General features: G+C 44.3%; 1 protein-coding gene across 2 annotated transcripts in view; it reads right to left on the bottom strand.

Moving 5' to 3' along the window:
- The window catches only part of pals1a (protein associated with LIN7 1, MAGUK p55 family member a), a 93,911-nt gene that overhangs the window by 65,561 nt on the left and 13,350 nt on the right, over positions 1–15,000 (bottom strand). For both annotated transcript variants that reach the window (XR_013965415.1, XM_080784013.1), the window contains exons 10-17: positions 13,102–13,285; positions 12,496–12,567; positions 11,226–11,297; positions 10,014–10,181; positions 7,833–7,922; positions 3,928–4,040; positions 2,823–2,933; positions 1–1,360 (exon numbers count right to left, since the gene is read on the bottom strand). The exon at positions 1–1,360 is cut by the window's left edge. Coding sequence is in view for 1 of the 2 variants with exons in the window: in XM_080784013.1 (XP_080640139.1) it covers positions 1,184–1,360; positions 2,823–2,933; positions 3,928–4,040; positions 7,833–7,922; positions 10,014–10,181; positions 11,226–11,297; positions 12,496–12,567; positions 13,102–13,285 (987 nt within the window). In the remaining variant the exon portion in view is untranslated. The remainder of the gene's footprint in view (positions 1,361–2,822; positions 2,934–3,927; positions 4,041–7,832; positions 7,923–10,013; positions 10,182–11,225; positions 11,298–12,495; positions 12,568–13,101; positions 13,286–15,000) is intronic.

Below are 15,000 nucleotides of genomic sequence, written 5' to 3'. Positions count from 1 at the left end.
GAACAGAGAAAGAATCAGTGTTCATTAAAGATGTTGGAGACTCGTTCATTTCATCTGAACAGAGAAAGAATCAGTGTTCATTAAAGATGTTGGAGACTCATTCATTTCATCTGAACAGAGAAAGAATCAGTGTTCATTAAAGATGTTGGAGACTCGTTCATTTCATCTGAACAGAGAAAGAATCAGTGTTCATTAAAGATGTTGGAGACTCGTTCATTTCATCTGAACAGAGAAAGAATCAGTATTTGCGAACGCAGTGAGCACTTACTATGAGACCTAGCAGATCATGTCTGTCTGTCTGTGTGTCTGACCCGCTATACGTCCAAATATGGAGTGCGTTGCATCAGCAATCACTCAGCTCCATATATGGGCACAAAAGGGGCCAGGTCCACATATACAGTAACAGCGGGACAGACACACAGACACACAGACAGACAGACAGACAGACAGACATGATCTGCAGGGTCTCAGCTGCGTTCGCTTCCCGCGTTTGTGCGTCTTACTGGTCATTAAAGATGTTGGAGACTCATTCATTTCATCTGAACAGAGAAAGAATCGCCTCATCGTCTTGAAGTGTTTTATGATTAAGTCATAATTAAGCATGACACATGATCTTTAAGTATGTGTCGAGTGCTTTGATTGGGGCGAGCCTCGGCCAATCAACATTCACACTATATATATTAAACCAATCACATTCATTTAAAATCACTGTCATTACAACTGCTATACACAGGATTTATTTTCATATTGCTTAAGTTTAGTTCATTATTTATGTAATAATGTGTGTGTACAGTGTGTGTGTGTGTGTTTATACATAAACACTAAACACACATACATGTAGAGTTTAACTACAGTGTGTGTGTGTGTGTGTGTGTGTGTGTGTGTGGTTAGGTTAGTGTGTGTGGATATATACATAGTGTGTGTGTGTGTGTGTGTGTGTGTGTGTGTGTCTCAGCGTAGCCAGGAGCATGGGACCCACTGCGGCTCAGTGTGTGTGTGTGTGTGTGTGTGTGTGTGTGTGTGTCTCAGCGTAGCCAGGAGCATGGGACCCACTGCGGCTCAGTGTGTGTGTGTGTGTGTGTGTGTGTGTGTGTGTGTGTGTCTCAGCGTAACCAGGAGCATGGGACCCACTGCGGCTCAGTGTGTGTGTGTGTGTGTGTGTGTGTGTGTGTGTGTGTGTCTCTCAGCGTAACCAGGAGCATGGGACCCACTGCGGCTCAGTGTCCAGTTTGTTGATGAGTCTCAGGAGCTCCGTGAAGGACTTCTCCAGGTCTTGGTTGACGATGGCAGCGTCGAACACGTGACCACAGCTCTGCTCCATGTCTCTGGCCCTCTCGATGATGTCCCTGAGCTCCTCCGGCTGAAACATAAACATATTAATATGAGTTATATATCATATATATATTATATGGTTCTCTGCTCCCTCTCGATGATGTCTTTGAGCTCCTCTGGCTGTAAACATAATGTGGCATGTCGCTAGGCAACAGGCCGCCAGGTAAGCATGGGACCCGAGAGAGCCAGTGGGAAGGAGGCAGAGTGCAGCTGAGAAGGCCCCGCCTACCACTCGGCCAGCTGGTAGACGGCCGCTACGTCCCCGCCTACATGTTGTCTCAAGTTCACGAGTACAAATCAAGACCACCTGCGGAGCCAGACAGACAGACAACATGTAGGCGAGGCTGCCTCTGCCCGCACTTCCCACATGACGCTCGGAGAGACAGGTCGGGCCATGCACTGGCGGTAAGCGACTCACACACACACACACACACACACACACACAACCAGCGCTATGTATGTGAAGACTGAGGCAAGCACTAACTCAACCCTCTCTTTCCCACATACAGGCAACACGCTCCTGTCATTAGGCCCGAGTAAACCCGCTGGCGAGGTTGAGACGGGGAAGGGAAAACCCCCGTCAGTGTGCCTCGGCCAGGAGGAACATTATCGCCCGTGAGGACCTGGTTAGGGAAAGAGCCGGCCAGCGCCACCCTTAGGGAAAGAGGGGAAAGCCTGGAGCTCCCACCAGTGACTTTTTGCTCTGATCATAATTTATGATTTATCTTTTCAAGCCCATCCCCACGGGTCTGTTCACAAATAAAGACGCCTGTAGGCGAGATTCTGTACCAGTGAGTGTCTCAGTGTTGTTCAGTTCCCACAATAAACATATTAATATGAGTTATATATCATATATATTATATGGTTCTCTGCTCCATAGTGATCTGATAACTGGTCCTATCAATGCTAATATTCAGGTTTCTGCTCATCACCAGGTCAAGGGTCAAGGCCATGGTTATGAGTAGGCCCAACAACAACATGCTGAATAATGAAATAATTGTAGGAAGTCCACAGCCACGCTTGTCTGAGGCATTGTCCACGTGCACATTGCCATCACCTGTAATCAGTGTTTTATCATAGTTCACCTATAATCAGTGTTTTATCATAGTTCACCTATAATCAGTGTTTTATCATAGTTCACCTATAATCAGTGTTTTATCATAGTTCACCTATAATCAGTGTTTTATCATAGTTCACCTATAATCAGTGTTTTATCATAGTTCACCTATAATCAGTGTTTTATCATAGTTCACCTATAATCAGTGTTTTATCATAGTTCACCTATAAGAACAGGGCTTTACTCTAAATCCCCTTCCCCTTGAAATGGCTCAGACAGGAGACAATGTCAGACTGAAGCTTCAAGAAAGATACAGTCTGATAATCAGGCTAAAAATACAGTCTGATAATCAGGCTAAAGATACAGTCTGATAATCAGGCTAGCGGTTTATACGGTAAGTCAAGAGTTATTAATGACAGGCAGGCATACCGACCTTTGGGTTCTTGTTGTCTTTAGCCAATAGGGCTCTGAGTCTCTCCTGGGAGGGCGGAGCTATGAAGATGATGTAAGGCTTCAGATCCGAACTCCTCAGAACCTTTAAAGACTGTTGACACACACACACACACACACACACACACACACACACACACACACACACACACACACACACACACACACACACACACACACACACACACACACACACACACACACACACACACACACACACACACACACACACAATATTCAAGTTTAAAACGATTAAAAGATTTTGAATCGTGTGTGTGTGTGTGTGTGTGTGTGTTACTACATTACTTGGAAGTATAACAAACTTGGGGTATCGCTGTAGATTTGCCATACTGATATTCTGAAGCCTGGGCCGTGTGCACAAACTGACCATGAGTGGCCTAAGAATAGCTGGCATGACAAAAAGCAAAGCCAAACAACTTGCCAAATACTGTTCTGTCTCGTCTGTTATAGGCAGTCTGTCTGTGTGGAGAAGGAGGTGCCATGTGTATCCTTAAGTGAACATGAACTGTCAACCCCGTTATATTTGTTTTAATATTAAAATTAATTGTAATTTGTGGATTCAAATAAAGAAATCAAAATGTGTGTGTGTGCATGCGTACCTGTGTGTGTACCTGTGTGTGTGTGTGTGTGTGTGTGTGTGTGTGTGTGTGTGTGTGTGTGTGTGCGTACCTGTGTGTGTGTGTGTGTGCGTGTGCGTGTGTGTGTGTGCGTACCTGTGTGTGTGTGTGTGTGTGTGTGCGTACCTGTGTGTGTGTGTGTGTGTGTGTGTGTGTGCGTACCTGTGTGTGTGTGTGTGTGTGTGTGTGTGTGTGTGTGCGTGCGTACCTGTGTGTGTGTGTGTGTGTGTGTGCGTACCTGTGTGTGTGTGTGTGTGTGTGTGTGCGTGCGTGCGTGCGTACCTGTGTGTGTAGACTCAGCAGACAGATCTTTACCTGTGTGTGTGTGTGTGTGTGTGTGTGCGTACCTGTGTGTGTAGACTCAGCAGACAGATCTTTACCTGTGTGTGTGTGTGTGTGTGTGTGTGTGTGTGTGTGTGTGTGTGTGTGTGTGTGTGTGTGTGTGCGTACCTGTGTGTGTAGACTCAGCAGACAGATCTTTCCAGTGTTGATAACTTGTCTCACAGAGTCAGAAGACGATCCGTACATATTCTTCTCAAACTCTCCACACTCGATCAGCTTCCCTGGAAACACAAAATATACATGCAATACTTATTATCTATTACATTTCACACCATTCCATAGAAACATAACATATACATTATAATGCATCTATTATTACATTTCACACCATTCCATAGAAACATAACACATACATTATAAAACATCTATTATTACATTTCACAGGATTCCATAGAAACATAACATAACATATACATTGTAATACATCTATTATTACACGATTCCATAGAAACATACATTGTAATTAGGGCCGGGATTTTAACGCGTTAATCGAGATTAATTAACTACAGAAAAATTAACGTGTTAAAAAAAATAACGCATTTAATCGCACTTTTTTTTTTAACAGCAGAACGTTTCTCACTGGGCGCTTTTCTATAGGACTGAATTGGCTGCGGCACGCCTACTCTACACTCTACAGTCTACAGGCTACACTCTACAGTCTACAGGCTACAGGCTACAGCTCCGTCAGAACTAAGTCCAAATTGCTGGCGGTGTGTTTCCTGAAGGTGGGGTTGGCGAAAGGGCCTTTCTGTGTGGAGTTTGCATGTTCTCCCCGTGTCCCCTAGGGTAGGTACCCTCACATGTTCTCCCCGTGTCCCCTAGGGTAGGTACCCTCACATGTTCTCCCCGTGTCCCCTAGGGTAGGTACCCTCACATGTTCTCCCCGTGTCCCCTAGGGTAGGTACCCTCACATGTTCTCCCCGTGTCCCCTAGGGTAGGTACCCTCCATGTTCTCCCTGTGTCCCCTAGGGTAGGTACCCTCACATGTTCTCCCCGTGTCCCCTAGGGTAGGTACCCTCACATGTTCTCCCCGTGTCCCCTAGGGTAGGTACCCTCACACAAACATGCAGTAATCCTGGTCTCTAAACTGCCTCCCCCTGGCCAGCCGGGGCGCCTGATGGAGGGGAAAGGAACTGGTTGGAATAACGTGTGTTCCTTCCACGCGCTACGTCCAACCAGGGAAACTCCCCCCTGTCAGGTGTAAAGGAACAACTTGGACACTCAAGCATGAAGGAAGCATGAGTTAAGTCCGTTGCTCTCCCCAGGTTGGCGGAGGGTGTGTAGAGCCCAGGATCACATTAGATGATTGACACAGGGGTGAAAAATGGGTTACAAAATCGTGGGATAAAAAATATAATAAAAAAAAAAAAAACTAAGCCCAAACCCAAATTAATCTAATGAAGAAGCCGCTTATATCGCTTTTGCTCCATAGACGGGACATTTAGATAAAGTAAAAGCTATCGGATGGACGCGTGGATAGCGGCATGGCTGTGTGCAATGTCAGAGGGAAAGGATCCATATTATATGACCAACGTTAGCTTCCATGCTAGCTGCTTCAGTTTAACACGTCTCACAGGACACCGGAGACGCGCGGGTGATTTCACCGCAGCACGAAGCTGTCAAGCTGTCCTCGATGCCAAACATACTGAAGTAGCAAGCGTGGGAATTCCGTGGTCAGACAATAGTCTGCCCCAACCTCATGTCATGTGAGATGTTTCCCCCATAATAAAGTTGTTTTTATTTGTTTTCTCATGCCCAGCCATGTAAAGCACATTTGAGTATTCATATACACACTGAAGACACTTCATATAGGCACTTAGGCTGCCTATATATCACTGTTGGGATAACAAAGTTGTATTAAGAGAATGCCACTCTCTCTCTCTCCCTCTCTCTCTCTCTCTCTCTCTCTCTCTCTCTCTCTCTCTCTCTCCCCCCCCCTCTCTCTCCCCCCCCCTCTCTCTCTCTCTCTCTCTCCCTCTCCCTCTCTCTCAGAAAAAACAACAATGCAGAAACAACATGGTCAGCGGCCGAACACACATCGCTGTCTGCCTTCCATCAAAATGTACGCTGTGTGTGTCTCAATCTGTGTATCAGAGTGGCTCACAGCCTGATGGTGGCGCTATAGTGCAGCAGAGTGGCTCACAGCCTGATGGTGGTGCTATAGTGTAGCAGAGTGGCTCACGGCCTGATGGTGGCGCTATAGTGCAGCAGAGTGGCTCACAGCCTGATGGTGGCGCTATAGTGTAGCAGAGTGGCTCACAGCCTGATGGTGGCGCTATAGTGTAGCAGAGCGGCTCACAGCCTGATGGTGGCGCTATAGTGCAGCAGAGTGGCTCACAGCCTGATGGTGGCGCTATAGTGCAGCAGAGTGGCTCACAGCCTGATGGTGGCGCTATAGTGTAGCAGAGTGGCTCACAGCCTGATGGTGGCGCTATAGTGCAGCAGAGTGGCTCACAGCCTGATGGTGGCGCTATAGTGTAGCAGAGTGGCTCACAGCCTGATGGTGGCGCTATAGTGCAGCAGAGTGGCTCACAGCCTGATGGTGGCGCTATAGTGTAGCAGAGTGGCTCACAGCCTCTGCCTGATGGTGGCGCTATAGTGTAGCAGAGTGGCTCACGGCCTGATGGTGGCGCTATAGTGTAGCAGAGTGGCTCTGCTCACAGCCTGATGGTGGCGCTATAGTGTAGCAGAGTGGCTCACAGCCTGATGGTGGCGCTATAGTGTAGCAGAGAGGCTCACAGCCTGATGGTGGCGCTATAGTGTAGCAGAGTGGCTCACAGCCTGATGGTGGCGCTATAGTGTAGCAGAGCGGCTCACAGCCTGATGGTGGCGCTATAGTGTAGCAGAGTGGCTCTGCTCACAGCCTGATGGTGGCGCTATAGTGTAGCAGAGTGGCTCACAGCCTGATGGTGGCGCTATAGTGCAGCAGAGTGGCTCACAGCCTGATGGTGGCGCTATAGTGCAGCAGAGTGGCTCACAGCCTGATGGTGGCGCTATAGTGTAGCAGAGTGGCTCACAGCCTGATGGTGGCGCTATAGTGTAGCAGAGTGGCTCACAGCCTGATGGTGGCGCTATAGTGTAGCAGAGTGGCTCACAGCCTGATGGTGGCGCTATAGTGTAGCAGAGTGGCTCACAGCCTGATGGTGGCGCTATAGTGTAGCAGAGCGGCTCACAGCCTGATGGTGGCGCTATAGTGTAGCAGAGTGGCTCACAGCCTGATGGTGGCGCTATAGTGTAGCAGAGTGGCTCTGCTCACAGCCTGATGGTGGCGCTATAGTGTATCAGAGTGGCTCACAGCCTGATGGTGGCGCTATAGTGTAGCAGAGTGGCTCACAGCCTGATGGTGGCGCTATAGAGTAGCAGAGTGGCTTGTAGATCTGCTATTTTTGAAAAATCGTGAAAATGTGCCGCAAATCTTTGAATTTATATTCTTTCAGAGCGAACATGTTAACTAAAAACGTTGCTTCTTCAGCAGATTGTTATGATATTAACTCATTAATTACCAGCAGATTGTTATGATATTAACTCATTAATTACCAGCAGATTGTTATGATATTAACTCATTAATTACCAGCAGATTGTTATGATATTAACTCATTAATTACCAGCAGATTGTTATGATATTAACTCATTAATTACCAGCAGATTGTTATGATATTAACTCATTAATTACCAGCAGATTGTTATGATATTAACTCATTAATTACCAGCAGATTGTTATGATATTAACTCATTAATTACCAGCAGATTGTTGTGATATTAACTCATTAATTACCAGCAGATTGTTATGATATTAACTCATTAATTACCAGCAGATTGTTATGATATTAACTCATTAATTACCAGCAGATTGTTATGATATTAACTCATTAATTACCAGCAGATTGTTATGATATTAACTCATTAATTACCAGCAGATTGTTGTGATATTAACTCATTAATTACCAGCAGATTGTTATGATATTAACTCATTAATTACCAGCAGATTGTTATGATATTAACTCATTAATTACCAGCAGATTGTTCAGCATCAAAAGCTTGTCGTGAAACGAAGTGATAATCTCTGTTGTTCTGCTCTGCTTCACGACGACTGCGAGTGGTGTCTGGAACGCACACACACACACACACACACACACACACACACACACACACACAATATAGCTTGGTTACAACTCAGCACAAAACATTTGGAAACTTATTTTATATCAATATAATTTTAATCGTTGATTAGTCTAATTTACAATGATGTACAGATTGATTAGTCTCCTTTACAGTGATGTACAGATTGTAAGGATCAGGCGTTAGTGTCTGGGTAGCGCCACCATGTGGAATGAATGAGCAACACAGCTAAGTGTGTTACTGTGGGGGTAACAAGAATACTCGGCACATTTACCCTTTTTGCCGACTTATCTTGATAAGTCGGCAAAACGTGTAGAAAACTCGCCAGACTCTTAAGAAGAATCGCCGCGGGACGACTCTTCTTCAGATTCTGGCGAGTTTTCTACACTTATCGGGGGACTTTCAGCAGCTGCAGCTGCACGTTTCTGAATGTTCTCAGAGCCTGCATCTCCGCATGCTGGGGGTGGCTCACGAACACATTAAGAATAAATCAGCCATCACTGCGCTTCATTCACAGATGTCTTTTGTTGGCCGTTCGTGGCGATATTATGGACAGCTCACAACGTGCGCTCACGAACACATTAGTCGTTAGTTAGCCTATTCTGTACTGTACACTACACTACTTGCTTTCCCCTTTATGACAGCAGCAAGACAGTGCTTGCATGCGAGGCGCATGACGCATGGCTCGCAATCATAGCTGCCTGGGAGAAATGCGAGGCCCTGTGCTTTAATAATTAATTTGTTAATATCCAAAACTATACAAAAATCATCACATTTCTATGAAAGCCTTTTGAAATGTGTATAGGTTACTGAATTGCAGGTGCTGCCAAATAAGTATAATTACTAGGCTACCTCATGCCAGCAGTCAGCTGCGCAAATATATATCAGGTCAGATCAATTATCAGAGCGGATATATAAATATATATCAGGTCAGATCAATTATCAGAGCGGATTAGCGTCTCACTCTGCAGCACAATGACTCTTCTTTACTTACTTTAATAATATGACAGTGTTGGTGGATCTCCATTCTCCAGACAAACAAACCTTGGATTATATTTATTGGATTTATTTAATTCTTCTTTCTTCAAACCATGGCACGAGCCACGAGGTAAGAAACCATATAATTAGTCACCGTTCGCACAGCACCCATGCAGGCAGGTGTTCTTAATCTCATTCCCATCAAAGTAGCCTATATAAAACACTAACTTTGTGATCAACCTTCTTAATGTGCATATTGTATTTGTAAAAAAGGAACACTGTATTAACCCATTCTGACCTGAGATCAGATTAATACGAGGTTTCCACTGGACACACACTGGGTCTGATGAACCCATTCTGACCTGAGATCAGATTCTAAAAATGTCAGTCGTTCTTCGATTTTTCAAAAATAGCAGACCTACAAGCTCGTAGCGCGCCACTCGGTGGCGCGATATGAGCTTGTAGATCTGCTATTTTTCAATAGCTAAAGCATAACATGATGCCAACACCAAAATGGGTGCCCGGTCAGAATGGGTTAAGACATGGCAGTAGGCCTATAATATTGGTGCAAAATGGAAATATGTAATTAAATTAAATTTCAAAGACAAGAGCAATTTTTGTAAAATTGCTCTTTTGCAATGTGAAAGAAATGCCACCGAATTCTTAATTATTTTCCTTCTCTATATGGGCACACTTGTGAAAGCTGAATGCTTTTGCATGCTTTTATTGATCTGCTGTCTGATCAGCGTGCAAGGTCATCATGCAGTAGCTAGATGCGCGCTCCAGTGCCGAGATTTCTTCCCCTTTCGGCGACTCTTCGTCACTTTCCGTCCGAGTTCTCAGACAGAACTCGGATCCGAAAGTGACGAAGAGTCGCCGAAAGGGGAAGAAATCTCGCCAAAGATGAAGAAGAGTCGGCGGGCCGAGTTCTCCAGTATTCACTGTGGGACTGTGGGGAACACGCCCAAAAATTTGGTGGCAAGTGGTTGGTATTCAACAATTTTTACACTTTGCGTGCGTGCGTGTGTGTGCGTGTGCGTGCGTGTGTGCGTGCGTGGTGCGTGTGTGTGTGTGTGTGCGTGCGTGTGCGTGCTCACGTGGGACGGCTCCTGCAAAGCGCTCTGGGTAACTGCTGAGCAGTCGCTGCCTCAGCTCCGCCCCCCCACAGCCGGCGGGACCAATCAGAGCAATGGGCCGCTTCCTATTGGCTGGCTGGTGGTAAAGAGCCATCTCCTCATAGGTCAGAATTCCCTCATTATCATAATCTGTACGACGAGTGGCAGAGAGGCACAGATTGAAGATTGAATTAATACACAATTTAATAAAATCATCATTAAAACACATTCAGACCGTGTGGTTACATCATCATTAGCCTGAGGTCTGGCCTAGATGGGAGGCTCAGAAAAACGCACACCCTGATTGGTTCACCGATCTGTCCGTCAGCCCCGGTTAAAACGATAGCAATGTAAGCTAGCAATGTAAAGCACACTTATTTAGCGGATTGTTTCCGGGTTGTGGGTTTCAGAGTAAAAGCCAAATAGGCACGGATTGTTTGATGCTTCAGGATGAGTTCTATCAAATAAATAGGCTTGGTGCTCAGAAGGAGTGTGGTCGTTCTAAGGCGTTTTACATCGATATGAGAAAGCCTCGCTGTTTTCCATTTGTGGAATCACTCCGGTTGCTAGGGCTCGTTGCTAGGGGGGCTCGGTTGCTAGGGCTCGGTTGCTAGGGCTCGGTTGCTAGGGCTCGGTTGCTAGGGCTTCGCGTCCATTAGCATACGGTCATTCTTGTGGGTGTTGTACAGTAACTGCATTAGCATATCATTAGCATACCGTCATTCTTGTGGGTGTTGTACAGTAACTGCATTAGCATATCATTAGCATACCGTCATTCTTGTGGGTGTTGTACAGTAACTGCATTAGCATATCATTAGCATACCGTCATTCTTGTGGGTGTTGTACAGTAACTGCATTAGCATATCATTAGCATACCGTCATTCTTGTGGGTGTTGTACAGTAACTGCATTAGCATATCATTAGCATACCGTCATTCTTGTGGGTGTTGTACAGTAACTGCATTAGCATATCATTAGCATACCGTCATTCTTGTGGGTGTTGTACAGTAACTGCATTAGCATATCATTAGCATACCGTCATTCTTGTGGGTGTTGTACAGTAACTGCATTAGCATATCATTAGCATACCGTCATTCTTGTGGGTGTTGTACAGTAACTGCATTAGCATATCATTAGCATACCGTCATTCTTGTGGGTGTTGTACAGTAACTGCATTAGCATATCATTAGCATACCGTCATTCTTGTGGGTGTTGTACAGTAACTTCTTCCTCTTCCTCTTGTTCTTCTTCGCACACCACAGCTTCCCTGTAACACAATGATGATGTCATCATAAAGAGACACCACAGCTTCCCTGTAACACAATGATGATGTCATCATAAAGAGACACCACAGCTTCCCTGTAACACAATGATGATGTCATCATAAAGAGACACCACAGCTTCCCTGTAACACAATGATGATGTCATCATAAAGAGACACCACAGCTTCCCTGTAACACAATGATGATGTCATCATAAAGAGACACCACAGCTTCCCTGTAACACAATGATGATGTCATCATAAAGAGACACCACAGCTTCCCTGTAACACAATGATGATGTCATCATAAAGAGACACCACAGCTTCCCTGTAACACAATGATGATGTCATCATAAAGAGACACCACAGCTTCCCTGTAACACAATGATGATGTCATCATAAAGAGACACCACAGCTTCCCTGTAACACAATGATTCAGAAATCTCCATATATGGGCATAAAAGGGACACAGATATATTTGCATAACTGGGTGGGGCATGCACTTGACACACGTTCACACCGCCAGACATTATCCCTTACATAAAGGAGGTGAATTATCTCCCTATACAACGACCACCTAGCCAGACATTATCCCTTACATAAAGGAGGTGAATTATCTCCCTACAACGACCACCTAGCCAGACATTATCCCTTACATAAAGGAGGTGAATTATCTCCCTACAACGACCACCTAGCCAGACATTATCCCTTACATAAAGGAGGTGAATTATCTCCCTACAACGACCACCTAGCCAGACATTATCCCTTACATAAAGGAGGTGAATTATCTCCCTACAACGACCACCTAGCCAGACATTATCCCTTACATAAAGGAGGTGAATTATCTCCCTACAACGACCACCTAGACAGACATTATCCCTTACATAAAGGAGGTGAATTATCTCCCTACAACGACCACCTAGCCAGACATTATCCCTTACATAAAGGAGGTGAATTATCTCCCTACAACGACCACCTAGACAGACATTATCCCTTACATAAAACATTAACAATATGAAACATGAAATGTTATCAAACATTAAATGGTTATAAAACATTAAATGGTTATAAAACATTAAATGGTTATAAAACATTAAATGGTTATAAAACATTAAATGGTTATAAAACATTAAATGGTTATAAAACATTAAATGGTTATAAAACATTAAATGGTTATAAAACATTAAATGGTTATAAAACTCACCAGACTTCTCAGGCTCCTTGTCTTCTTCTATGGTTTGTTTCATAGCTTCTCTCTGTTGCTGGAAACTCTTACCTGAGCACGCACACACACACACACACACACACACACACACACACACACACACACACACACACACACACACACAGTTGTACTTATTTGTACAACCAGAAAACAGCTAATCTAAAAGCTCAGGTCCTCCTCAGACAGAAGGAGGTACCAGGGGTTGCCTCTTGGAGGGGAGAATGTTTTCCAAATGCAGCCTCATCCTTAAGCAGACAGACAGACAGGTTCTCCTCAGAGAGAGAGAGAGAGAGAGAGAGAGAGAGAGAGAGATAGAGAGACACAGAGACAGAGAGAGACAGAGACAGAGACAGAGAGAGAGAGAGAGAGAGAGAGAGAGAGAGACAGAGAGAGAGACAGAGAGAGAGAGAGAGAGAGAGGTTACCTGGTACCAGGCCCGCCAGAGGCTGGTTCTCCTCAGAGAGAGAGAGAGAGAGAGAGAGAGAGAGAGAGAGAGAGACAGAGAGAGAGAGAGACAGAGAGAGAGAGAGAGAGAGAGAGAGAGAGAGAGAGAGAGAGAGAGACAGAGACAGAGAGAGAGGTTACCTGGTACCAGGCCCGCCAGAGGCTGGTTCTCCTCGTCTCCGTCCCGGTAGGCCTGCCACCAGTTGGGGTCGGTCTGGCTGATGATGTGCAGAATGTCTCCCTTCTGGAAGGACAGGCCCAGCTCTCTGCACGGGACATACGGGTCGTCTGACGGGTCGTAGTCGAAGTGGGCTCGGACATGGACCTGGAGACAGATGTACATTTTGGTGTCAGCATCATGTTATGCTTTAGCTATTGAAAAATAGCAGATCTACAAGCTCATAGCGCGCCACCGAGTGGCGCGCTACGAGCTTGTAGGTCTGCTATTTTTGAAAAAATCGAAGAGCGACTGACATTTTTAGAATCTGATCTCAGGTCAGAATGGGTTAATCAGACCAGTGTGTGTCCAGTGGAAACCTCGTATGAATCTGATCTCAGGTCAGAATGGGTTAACCCCTTCTGAACCTGGGAGGAGACCAGGGTTGTTTTTGGCAGCAAATTTCTATTTTAGTTTTAGTCATTAGTCTCTTGAATAGTTTTCACTTAGTTTTAGTCACATTTTAGTCACCTGGAATGTTCTAGTGTTTAGTCTAGGTTTAGTCCACTAAATGTCATACGATTTTAGTCGACTAAATCTACAGTTGATTTAGTCGACTAAAATGTGTTTTGACAGGCCTTGATGTCGTTGTAATGGCATATTTTACACGTTGTTTGCATGCTGAAAATAGCAGATCTACAATCTCGCAACGCGTCGCGACGCGTTGCGAGATTGTAGATCTGCTATTTAGGGGTAGTCGACGAACATTTTTCGTCTTAGTTTTAGTCGACGAAAACAACACTGGATGAGATAGAATGTATAGTTAACCCATTTCTGAAAAATCCTGAAAATGTAGCGCAAATCTTTGAATATATATTTTCTTTCGTTTTGAACTCAAATCTTTGCTTCCGGGGAGGTCCCTGGAACAATATATTTTCAGATGGGAGTCGACGACCAAATTCAGATAATTCTGGGGGTCTTTGACATGAAAAAGGTTGAGAACCAGCGACAGAAACACTAGGTTTTTCAGAAAACCCTCAGGATATAGAAGACATTTTGTAGATTCAAGTTCAGGTCGAAAATTAAAATGGTGTCGAACATTAACCTGGAATAAGATATGTGAATGTTTCTGACCTAGGCGTAGCCATTGATTTGTTTTCATGTCATATGAAAGCAGGGAATCATAGCTTCAAATTGACATATTGGTTGTTCAGTTTGACCCACCAGTTCTGGAGATATGGCTTATAGAGTAATGTCTGGCAGAGAAACAGCGGGTTGAGAAAACAGGCTTGAAAGGTTCACTTCTGTGGTCTCTAACATTACACCTATAGCTAGATGTTTAAGCATTTATTTCATTTTTACATGTCTTCTGTGGACACTAACATTACACCTATAGCTACATGTTTAAGCATTTATTTCATATTTACATGTCTTCTGTGGACTAGCTACATGTTTAAGCATTTATTTCATATTTACATGTCTTCTGTGGTCTCTAACATTACACCTGTAGCTACATGTTTAAGCATTTATTTCATATTTACATGTCTTCTGTGGTCTCTAACATTACACCTATAGCTACATGTTTAAGCATTTATTTCATATTTACATGTCTTCTGTGGTCTCTAACATTACACCTATAGCTACATGTTTAAGCATTTATTTCATATTTACATGTCTTCTGTGGACTAGCTACATGTTTAAGCATTTATTTCATATTTACATGTCTTCTGTGGACTCTAACATTACACCTATAGCTACATGTTTAAGCATTTATTTCATATTTACATGTCTTCTGTGGTCTCTAACATTACACCTATAGCTACATGTTTAAGCATTTATTTCATATTTACATGTCTTCTGTGGTCTCTAACGTTACACCTATA

The sequence above is a fragment of the Protomyctophum bolini genome, assembly GCF_963924005.1.
Source record: "Protomyctophum bolini genome assembly, chromosome: 15".
NCBI lineage: Eukaryota > Metazoa > Chordata > Actinopteri > Myctophiformes > Myctophidae > Protomyctophum > Protomyctophum bolini.
Note: the sequence above shows the minus strand (reverse complement) of the source record. Positions and strands in the feature narration are given on the sequence as shown.